We start from the raw sequence: 10,657 nt of genomic DNA, 5'->3' as shown, positions 1-10,657 counted from the left end.
AAATGTATTGCAGTTTTGTAAGTATTTCCACAAAGATGTGGATGTAGCTGTAGAACCATTAATGCAATTTTACGAATTGCTGGCCCTTGCTGGCCCTAGCAGGTACCGCTGCGGTGTGATGTGTTTAAACTTGTGTTCAAACCATAGCTTTGTACGCAAGCGTTGATCGTTGACTGATGATTGGTATTTTCAAATATTTCGACGTATGCGCAGATACGTAGACGCCAACGCTCTGTGGCAACGCCCTCCCATGGCAATTCATGGGTACCTATTATCGGAACAGGTTCTGTACAATCTGTGTGACTAGTTTGTAGAGTGATTTTGTTGTGGCTTGGACGAAAAAAAAGTAATACATATAGCGATCGTGTTAAATTAATCTTAATATAAGTCATATTTTTATAAAAAATGCTCGCCCTGCGAGAGTATGCGAGTAGCGATGATAATAGCGACCCCGAAGACGATTCCAGTGTTCTTGTCGCGGATACTGAAGTTGATGTTCCTAACCTTTCGACGGTTTCGACAGACGAAGATGCACATTTAAAGCCCTTACCAGGAGGCAAGTCTATATCTTCGCTCGCCTTACAAGTCAGACTCGCACCAGAAGTCATTCCGACCGTAAGTTCATTTACTATCAAGCATACTGATTTTCTGAATTTCCTAATATTATATTATTTTTTCCACCAAATTGATAGCGTTCCATTCTTACTACATTTTTGATGTGTTGAATCCGAATAGGGTACAGAATTGTGCGTGCGCCATGTAGATTCGACGTTGAAAGAAGTGATGCATAATCCCAAATTTGAAGAACTATTTGCGCCTGACGTAGGACCGGACAATCCATTCAAAACACAGCAGCAACGAGCAACAAAGAATATGCTCTCTGGTTATGTTGAAAGAGCACACATTAGCGAATTCCAATTCGAAAATCAACGTAGAACTTTTACTAGTTATGGTTTGTAAATCATCCTGAGATATATTTAATATATAGATGATAAGAAAATATTTGTCAGTGATTTGCTATCAAATCCAAATTATTGTATCCCCAAGGTTATGCTCTGGACCCAACAGTGGATGGTAGTGCCGAGGAAGGGAAAACACTAATTGGTGCAACTGAGGCTGCTGAGGAAAGTGGAGCAAAGACAGTATTTGAAACAACAGAGTTAAGGCCTGCTGATAAGAGAAAACGAAATAGAAATAATGATCCTGCGGATATAGAAGGATTTCTTGGTCCGTGGGGAGGATATGTGGATGAACGCAGGGTAATGAAGCCATCGGATGAAGAAGCTGCTGAACTTGAGGAAATTCTAGCCAAAAGAAACAAGAGAGGCAAACAAACTGAAGACAAACCTCTTGAAGAAAAGACTGTACTGCATAGTGAGAAGAAATCCATTTTTTCAATACCCCATTACGTCAAAGTTCAAATACTGATCTGTTTTCTATACTTTTTTAGTTAAAGACAGTGTGGATTATCAAGGGCGTTCCTTCTTGCACGCACCTCAAGATGTGGGGGTTAATTTGCGATCAGAATCTCCACCCGAAAGGTGCTTCTTGCCAAAATCTCAGATTCACACATGGGAGGGTCACACCAAGGGTATCTCACAAATTCGGTGGTTCCCCCGAACTGCTCATTTACTTCTCTCGTGTAGTATGGATTGTAGAGTCAAGGTACGTCAATGCGTCAATATGGATTTGTGTTGAATAAACTAACAATTTTCATCTTATTTAGTTGTGGGAAGTATACAAAGATAGAAGGTGTGTGCGTACATACTATGGGCATCGGCAGGCTGTTCGAGATGTAAGTTTTGATAATGATGGAAAACGATTCTTATCTGCTGGCTATGATCGCTATGTCAAACTCTGGGACACTGAAACTGGTGCCTGCATCAGTCGATTCACTAGTAGGAAAATTCCATACTGTGCTAAATTCAACCCTGACCCTGATAAGCAGCATCTGTTTGTAGCTGGTACAAGCGATAAAAAAATTATATGTGTAAGTATTTCGTATTCTGCGCGTTCAAATTAAATCACAGATACATACGGTTTAAGCTGGCGATGCTATGGTAATAAATTTGAAGAGTGATGAACTATTAATATTGTACAATTCATATTTTCAGTGGGATATCAGGTCCGGGGAGATTACGCAGGAGTATGACAGGCACTTGGGTGCTGTAAATACGATTACGTTCGTGGATGAAAACAGAAGATTCGTCACGACTTCAGATGACAAAAGTCTCCGGGTATGGGAATGGTAAGAGTTCGACACTATTACCGGGTATAACTTGGGACTGGGTATATCCAGCGCAAATACTGGGCGAATTTGCGTTACCATTATTAAATCGTCAATTTTAATAACATTCCATATAATTTTAGTTCTCCGGATAGCTAATTCTTCTCTTAATTACTGAATTTGTAAAGGGGCCCAACTTATTAGACAATTGCAAATCAAATCCGTAACAACCGTCAAACAAGTTGACCTTCCTAATTTGTACAATTCCCGCAACAGTAACAAATGAAGAATATTTTATTTACAGGGATATCCCTGTGGATATGAAGTACATAGCCGATCCAACGATGCATTCTATGCCAGCTGTAACTCCTTCCCCTAATCAGAAGTGGCTCGCCTGCCAGAGCATGGACAATAAAATCGTCATCTTCTCTGCTCTTAATAGATTCAAAATGAACCGCAAGAAAACCTTCACTGGGCATATGGTTGCTGGATATGCTTGTGGACTCGATTTTTCCCCTGACATGAGGTAAACTTTCATCGAGTTGAAAAGCAATAGTGATAATAAACGTGAATTCGATCACTATTAACAGAAATTAAATTATCCGTCAACGATTATTCATTGATTTTGAACCTTTTTAGCTACCTGGTATCTGGTGATGCGGATGGCAAATGTTATGTATGGGATTGGAAAACAACAAAACTTTACAAAAAATGGAAAGCTCACGAAGGAGTCTGCATTTCCACTCTTTGGCACCCACACGAACCATCTCGCCTTGCGACGGCTGGTTGGGATGGCAAAATTAAGTATTGGGATTAAACGTACTGCATTGTGCGAAACTTTGTATATAATTATGTAACTAAAAATTACTATGTAAATAATTGAAGTAACTCCCTTCGTTTTGATATCTGTTACTCAGATTACTTATTCAGTTTTTTACAAATAAATACATGTCTATGTTGGGCATGAGATTTGACCGCAGGTATGAACAGTCCACACAAAACTTCATCCACGAAATTATACATATCCTTTCACATCATCGCTTGTTTATTTCGTTCGATTTGTGTAGTAGTGACAAGCAACACTTGATCCCGAATAACTTAATGTCCGGTTACTCAATGCGAACGGAACTAATGGCAGTGCAAATCGCATTAGATACTTGGGTTTCAAATTTGTGGCTTTCAAAACTAGAGGAAAATATACAAATATCCGTAAGCATTGTAATGTTGATCCACCACATTTTTTCGCTCTTGTTAATTGTAACTTTAGTGTAAATCGTTGGATATCAGTTTCAACGAACTTCTATGATCATTGAAGATTTTTTAATGCAAATTTATATACAACATTTAGCCTAACGATGAGCTTAACGCAAAGGACGTCTGTTCTGCTCTAGTTCAATCAGTAAACAATATAGGATATCAGTAGAATGCGTTTGTGTGATGAAAAAAAGTTGAAGAATCGTTTGAAAAAAATCTACGGATGACAATATTGGCAAAGCCGTGATGTATAACGAATATATCGACACAATGTGTATGTTGATAGACGCGAGGCGCATGTACGCGATCAATATAAGGCGTCGTGACGCCGTGCGCCGCCCCTGTTACCGTTACCACACTTTTCTTGCTTGTGCCAGTGTCAATATATTTGGAAAGCACAGGATCCGCGTGGTCTACGAACGCCAACAACGTCACCATCCTTCAGACGGGGTGCTCTGCTGTTTGTTGTGATGTTCGGCCACACAGTCCATCTCATTGTCCACGTCCATCACAACGGTACCCCGCAATAACTGCATTCCACCCTGCGACCCTCTCAAAGGTAAATTTCAGTAACTTCAATTTTACACCGAGTACACCGCCTCTTATGATCGTTCGATGCCCTTCAACGGCACCTTACACTCTTATCAACTTGTCACTTGGCGTGTCGCAAAACTCGCGACCCTTAATTGCATATCTTCAGAAGCTTCATATTCATGCAACAATGATTATTATCAAGCTTGATGATGAGGATGCATTCGAAATTATTGGATGGTGCGCGACGATCGTCAATCGGCATTATGGCTGCTGCATTGACGTTTATGTATATTCAGACCTATAAGTCTGAATTCGTTGATTGCATAGCCAGCATCGAAAATTGTTTAGTACGATGTTTGTTGACGCTGCAAGCACCCGAAAGTGTTAGATATAGTGGACATTATAATTTCGATTACGAATACGTACACCGAGTACATTGATTGTAAATTTGAATTCCTTCTGATTTGTACGTTATTGTACATATGTATGTATCCGCATTTCACTGATCTTGACACTTTGATTCCGGTCATGAGTGGTAAGTGTTCATTTAGTTTGTTAGCCAATCTGCAGTCTTATTTTTAACAACCAATATTAGATATATCCATTGATACATCGCTTCAATAACTACGGTTTACACCCGTTGTCCCTTTGGTTCATCTTCCCGCCGAAATCGTTTCACAACCGAACGGACGAAATAATTAAAATGTACAAATGTTCGATATCCCGCAGAATTTAACGTTCCACGATGTCAAAGATGGATGGATCGAATTTAGGCTACTCATACCACTTGCCATCAGGAGGTTGGAACTTCCGAATCAGGAATGCTCTCTCTCAATTCAGCGATATCTTCAGCGAATTCAACAAGTACATCGCACCAGCCTATCACCATGATCGTTGCGAAAGGTTTAATAAGCAATTGATTTCTTATAGACATACTAATGTTTATAAAAACGTCGCAATTCAATAGTCAAGTATTAGGATAAATATATACTAATATTACACAATGAGATAATCCCTAACATTTCAGATCTGTCCAAATGCGATTATATTCCATGCACAAGCGCGAATTTGTTATGGTTTTCGTCGCGTTTTTTGCGTGTTTCGGCCTGGCTGTGTTCATTGGCCTTGCAGGTATGAAACGAATTGAAGATGAAACGATTGAAAAAACAAGTTTCGTACAATAAGTTTGATTTCTACCCCAACTAGGTCCACCAATCACCTCTACTACGGAGCAAAAAGCACATTTGAATGGTAGCGAGATGGCTACAGGACCTTATATCATGCGTACGCCCGCCCTGTCTACTTACAGCCAACAGCTTTGGGTCATCGCGAAATTATCCACTTCGAATACCGACAGTAAACGAATCTCATCTCTCTACAATTAATTCGTCATCACGAATTTGTCACCGAATTGTTTTCCCATACCAATTTCAGACGAAAGGTACGACGAGAGCTTCCAAGTGAGCGTCTCCATCGATGGTCAAGCATCGGATCATCGGGCTGTATCCATTTTGGCGCCAGAAGCCGGCCACAATAGGTAAATGAATTGTCAACATTTTCCCATTGCTTGGAATTTTAAATGTTTTCATCACCAGGACGAGGCACCTGACGTGCGAGCGTCAGTCTTGCGAGGAGTTGGTCGTAGTACATCTTGGATTCCTCGACTACTCTCACTACATCATCACCGTCCGCTTCCATGGCCTCGAAAGCTTTTATCAGCGATACACAATCCGCGATCTCACATTCTACGTTAGTAAGCGTGTGCCAGGTTCAATGTCTCGTAATTCTTGTTCACGTTTAACTTTCTTTTCATATTTCTATATTCTTATAGTTTAAGAATTACAATCCGGCCTTCACGCAGATCGAGATCTGGTTTCGCTTGATCTTTTTGTTGGCCACTTTCATAGTTACGGTATGTATCCATAAGCAAATGAAATCCTGAATACCTGAAGTACAAGCCATACGAACTATCAATATCAAAAACAATAAAATTTACAATTTTCCTATGCAATTATCATCCACATGATATTAATATGTTTTACGTTTTTAGTGCTGGTTCGGCCTGTCCCTGCGTAAATATCCAGCGCACGACTGGTCAATCGAGCAAAAGTGGTTATCCATTCTTTTGCCCTTACTTATACTTTATAATAGTAAGTTTAAACCTAATTAGCCCAATATTTGGTATCTTACCCAAATTTTGTATTTTCTCTCTAGCCCGATTTCGGGACTAGTCGGATAATGAGTTAGCAAATTCATTGTCAGCCGTCTTGAACTAATGGCGCTAAAAATATCATCTCACTAACCCTTGACACCAGAATAACGAGAGCTAACGTGACTCAATTTTTATGACTAAATTTTTTACTTTTTTATTCATAGATCCGCTTTTTCCGATGACTTTCCTCGTCAACTCCTGGGTGCCTGGTATGCTGGATGCCATTCTGCAGACAACTTTCCTATGCGCCATTCTCATGTTTTGGCTGTGTGTATATCATGGTCTACGTCAGGTACGTTCCTATGAATACATTATAATTCAACGCAATGCCAATCTTTTTGCCTAGATTCGTCGAATAGAACAGCGAATTACAATGTCTGAGAGTAATATAAATTCAGGATTTTTTTCTTTTGAACGCCAACCAATAATATGAGATGAGGATTTGTCAATTCGTTATACGCGTTTCTTCGGTTCATTTTGCAACAATAATATTCAGAATAGTATAATATGGTAACAAAATAAAAATTAATCAGTTGAAAATATTACAGACAATTATCAGAAAATTAAATTCAAGCATCATTGTCTCTTCCTCCGATTATGAGCTTGCGGTATTATCATTCGTAAATGTAAATCGGAGCTGTACCATACAGATACAGATTTATAGGCTTACTATTTTCCATTATTGCACGCAGAATGAGAGACGTTTAGCAACGTTTTATCTCCCGAAATTGGTGGTTGTGGGAATGTTATGGGGAGCAGCCCTAACTTTGGCTACGTGGCTGCGCTGCACGGAGCTTGAAGACCCTACTTACAATTATGTCTTGGATACTTCAAATTACTACGTAAGTCTTTAATTTTCTATCAAACGCTGTCACCATTTTGTGAATCGGTACGCTTATGGTATTTATGGTACCGTGTAGAGCCTCGCGCTCATTCAAATAGTATCATACTCATACGTTCAGGATTAACAAATTTGACATTTCGCACTGTGAGGCCAGTCGCATACTTTGAGACTTGGATTGAAATGGAGTCCATCGGGACAGCTTTGTAAGTGCGGCTGACCCCAGTTACACTGGTAAAATTGATCGCACAGATGAGGATGGGGTAGATGAATGGGACGCCGATGTTGGGCAGGACATAACGGCGGAGGACGCGGACATCTTGTCCAACCGCTGTCGCAGCCCGCATGCCAGGGCCAGTCGCAGATCTGAAGGTCGATGTTGAAGTGCAAGTCCTGAGGGCACTCGAAAAGAACCGGCGTGGTCCAGTCGCACTTGTAGAACTGAAATTTTTATGCTATCAAATATTTACCTATGGCAGTATTAAAAATTACTTGGAAATTCGTCTGATCGTGGTCGTATGGATTCGGCCGTACCAGACTTTTGCATCCACGCGCTCAGGATAATGAAAAAAGAGTTCCAACTATTTGAATATTGTCTGAGATCGAATTTTTCAATTTTCTACGTTCAGAAGATATTATTTCATCGATCGGCCACAGGAGACAAAGCTAGTCCCATTAACAGCTTGGTCCCTACTTGCATGAATTGTTGCTCATGATTAATTTCACTGTCCACATAAGCTAACAACTCAGATTTTCTGCTCGAGGATTCGGCGAAAAATTAAAATACATCGTGGACTAAAAAAAAAAGACAAAAAAAGACAAACAAACCCCAGAAAAACAGGCCTAATACTATCAGGAAGTCTGATAACCAGGCACGCTTTAATTATTTCATTCAGGCATCAGGCAATAATAAGAATGCTAACGTAAACTAATACAGATACCTATTTCAATTCAATCAAAAATTCGTATGAAGCTTGATAAGAACCCTCGTAATGTTGTAGCCAAGCGGAGAAATTTTCAACATCCACAGGAGAACAGAAACAGCTCTGTGTTGTTCAAATGCGCAAAAATTTTACACTGATCTTCCTAATTTGAATCTGTTAAGAATAAACGTCTGAAGATTGTGCAAGGATACGACTATAGAAGAATTATTATCCCACAGTGAGTGTGGATTGGCTGATATTGTATTTACCAGGCTGCAGTTATGAGGGTGGGGCAAGAGCACTCGATCAATGGAATCTGGATCGGCCGGACAAGGATTCGCTTGGGCTGCTTCCGCAAATGATGGATTCTGAACAGGGGTGACCTTGTACACAGACTCACACCCCTCTTCTCCTTCTACATCACATATGGCATTTGAGGGATCTTCTTGATAAATATTGTCCGGAGAATAAGGGATCTGCTCGGCGTCCAAATGAAGATTGAAGCATCCCCGAAGGTGCCTCACGTCACAATGTGCCTCTGGCAACCAAATACCCTGCGATTCTATCGTTGGCTGTTCGATATTGGCAAGACATCCAACCGTGGACAATAACGCGGTTACCCCGGAAGATACTCCAATGAAAAAAATCATTTTGATTTCTGAAAGCCCGAAGCATAGGAGACAGTAAAAATTATTGCGGGATTAGAATTTCGTCATAGTTGCCGCCTTCGCATAAGAGAACCAGGAATATACGATAGGAACACTTACGGAAGTAATTCATCTTCGGTAATGCTAGGGGACACCTCTTCACGTATTACGGGCGCGAACGCAACCTTGGAGCGAAACCTTGGGACTGAGACCAAATCCCTGATCTTCTAGTGGAGTCAAGAGTGTATCAAACACTTTCGGTATCGCAACCCCGTTGGTAGGGCGTCAGCGCAATGATGAGACCATTCACGTTGCGACCGCAAGCAAACCGGAAAAACCAGGTGTGGTACAGTTCAACTTCGTCTTGGTCATTGCTATATTAGGCATTACATCGAAAGTCGAACGGAAATTGAAACCATTATCAGAAAAACTGATCACACCGCTGAGGGTTGCCGACCGCTAACGTTCTCTCCAACTCTCTAGTTCATTGCATATCGCTATAGTTCATAAACTCATATGTATAGAATATTGCTGCATGATAACTCTGCAGTCATGATCCTCTGGTATGTGACCTGGACCATAAGAATTTCCTATAGTTGAAACCATTCAATTATAGTTGAAGCCTTCCGTCGAAACTTCGAATTAATGTGTTGCTGCCGTAATCTTTTTCATAGAGAGATAATCAAATGAAAAAGTATCACACAGCAAATCGTCGCTATAAGTAACCCGACATGTATATGCGAGCGTATAGTAAATCACTTCATTGTTCCAGGGTTTTAAAGTGTTTTTCTTCGCTGTTGGAGGAGTCTACGTGGCCTATCTCTTGCTGCTGATATTGAGGGCATACAGCGAGTTGCGGTCGATGCCTTACTTTGGTAAAAATAGTTATAATGATAATTCTAAGCCTTTAGTTTATGAACAGGTAGATAGTTAATATCCTGGCTATCGCGATCCGCGTAAAAAAAATTACTTAGATTTCATTGTTAGTGGTCTTCTAGATATTGCATATCCTTTAAACATTGTTCAGTGGCCTTCTACAATAAGTGAACAATTTTTCATTTACATATATTAAAAATTTCCCCTTCGCCTTGACGAAATTTATGCAGACTTAAGACTGCGGTTTTTGACGCTTCTGGCCGGCGTAGTCGCTGGAGTCTGTACATTGGTGACGGCGCGACACTTCGGTACCGGTGTCTTTGAGGATAGCTTTGCATCTCGGCTATCCACATACTACAGAACTTCTGCTCAGTTCATGGCACTTTATGGGCTACTTAATTTTTATCTCTATACCATGGCCTACGTATACGCGCCAGCCTTACAGCAGGTTTACGGACAACGTGAGTATGACAGCATTTTAAAGCGAATTAATAAATGCAGTAGAGTCAACTGTCCATATCTGAAAATGGGAAAAATGTATTGCAATCGTCAATGTCATCACGAGCATCTGTACTAATTCAAAAACTCGACACAGTATCATGAAAGATTGATATTACTGGAGATCTTCGAGGATTTTGAAAATTTCTGGAGATTTCCGTCTCCACAATGCATTGAATTTTTTTCTTTGGATTTCACATAATTTGAAAGATATTACTCAAAAGAGGTTCTTAGTTTATACTAGATTTGTAGAATGGATCAAAGGTACTTTACATATTGTTTTCTTTCAGATTCATCGATTACGAAAGATAATCCGGCTTTCTCGATGATAAATGAATCAGACGAAGATGTTATCTACGGATCAGACGAAGAGAGTCGTTTGCCGTTGACGCGGCCACCCCGAAATACTGACGACAGTGATTGAAAACGTTGGTCATTTACGCGGGTGAAATGAAATAAGAATTTAAAATACAGAAGAACTGTTGATTCTGGGAAATATTGTTGTTTGTGGTTCGGTTGCCTTTTGACATGATTGAAGGTGTCCTTATTGGCATGGAGCTGTATGAAATATATCCTTGCTGTTCATTAAAAACTGCCCTGACCGCGTTATTTTGCTGAGTTTCGTCCAAAACAATTTTTATACCT

The 10,657-nt window shown here is 40.2% G+C and overlaps 3 protein-coding genes across 4 annotated transcripts; 2 read left to right on the top strand and 1 right to left on the bottom strand.

Moving 5' to 3' along the window:
• Positions 1-263: 263 nt before the first annotated feature.
• LOC105685094 (pre-mRNA-processing factor 17) lies at positions 264-3,206 on the top strand. The gene is made up of 8 exons (XM_012398937.3): positions 264-615; positions 736-952; positions 1,048-1,374; positions 1,451-1,665; positions 1,727-1,990; positions 2,115-2,248; positions 2,532-2,753; positions 2,867-3,206. Exons 1-8 carry the CDS (start codon positions 406-408, stop codon positions 3,042-3,044), a joined length of 1,767 nt encoding a protein of 588 aa, XP_012254360.2. The 5' UTR covers positions 264-405; the 3' UTR covers positions 3,045-3,206.
• Positions 3,207-3,788: 582 nt separating this feature from the next.
• Positions 3,789-10,621, top strand: LOC105685095 (transmembrane protein 181). 2 transcript variants are annotated; one of them, XM_012398938.4, is made up of 13 exons: positions 3,789-4,040; positions 4,745-4,918; positions 5,043-5,146; positions 5,222-5,371; positions 5,450-5,552; positions 5,611-5,764; positions 5,847-5,927; positions 6,066-6,165; positions 6,392-6,519; positions 6,920-7,069; positions 9,411-9,513; positions 9,745-9,975; positions 10,303-10,621. In XM_012398938.4, the coding sequence occupies exons 2-13, from the start codon at positions 4,761-4,763 to the stop codon at positions 10,434-10,436; spliced, it is 1,596 nt and encodes a 531-aa protein (XP_012254361.1). In that variant the 5' UTR covers positions 3,789-4,040; positions 4,745-4,760; the 3' UTR covers positions 10,437-10,621. The 2 variants fall into 2 exon arrangements, with proteins under 2 accessions (XP_012254361.1, XP_012254362.1); XM_012398939.3 differs by lacking the exon at positions 3,789-4,040 and adding an exon at positions 4,078-4,550.
• Positions 7,076-9,404, bottom strand: LOC110116950 (peritrophin-1-like). The gene is made up of 3 exons (XM_020851863.2): positions 8,759-9,404; positions 8,261-8,649; positions 7,076-7,509 (listed from the first exon to the last, which is right to left on the bottom strand). The coding sequence occupies exons 1-3, from the start codon at positions 8,769-8,771 to the stop codon at positions 7,192-7,194; spliced, it is 720 nt and encodes a 239-aa protein (XP_020707522.2). The 5' UTR covers positions 8,772-9,404; the 3' UTR covers positions 7,076-7,191.
• Positions 10,622-10,657: the final 36 nt, after the last annotated feature.

The sequence above is a fragment of the Athalia rosae genome, chromosome 1, assembly GCF_917208135.1.
Source record: "Athalia rosae chromosome 1, iyAthRosa1.1, whole genome shotgun sequence".
Lineage (NCBI taxonomy): Eukaryota > Metazoa > Arthropoda > Insecta > Hymenoptera > Athaliidae > Athalia > Athalia rosae.
The sequence above is the reverse complement of the archived record's forward strand: the minus strand, read 5'-3'. Positions and strand labels throughout refer to the sequence as shown.

Excerpts from the sequence above, each read along its gene's own strand:
- LOC105685094 (XM_012398937.3), top strand. The coding sequence starts at position 406 with ATGCTCGCCCTGCGAGAGTATGCGAGTAGCGATGATAATAGCGACCCC. Across the intron at positions 1,991-2,114 it reads GCGATAAAAAAATTATATGT|TGGGATATCAGGTCCGGGGA; the intron begins GTAAGTATTTCG and ends TCATATTTTCAG. Across the intron at positions 2,754-2,866 it reads GATTTTTCCCCTGACATGAG|CTACCTGGTATCTGGTGATG; the intron begins GTAAACTTTCAT and ends GAACCTTTTTAG.
- LOC105685095 (XM_012398938.4), top strand. The coding sequence starts at position 4,761 with ATGTCAAAGATGGATGGATCGAATTTAGGCTACTCATACCACTTGCCA. Across the intron at positions 5,372-5,449 it reads ATCCACTTCGAATACCGACA|ACGAAAGGTACGACGAGAGC; the intron begins GTAAACGAATCT and ends TACCAATTTCAG. Across the intron at positions 5,765-5,846 it reads TCCGCGATCTCACATTCTAC|TTTAAGAATTACAATCCGGC; the intron begins GTTAGTAAGCGT and ends ATATTCTTATAG.
- LOC110116950 (XM_020851863.2), bottom strand. Across the intron at positions 7,510-8,260 it reads ACCCTCATAACTGCAGCCTG|TTCTACAAGTGCGACTGGAC; the intron begins GTAAATACAATA and ends TAAAAATTTCAG.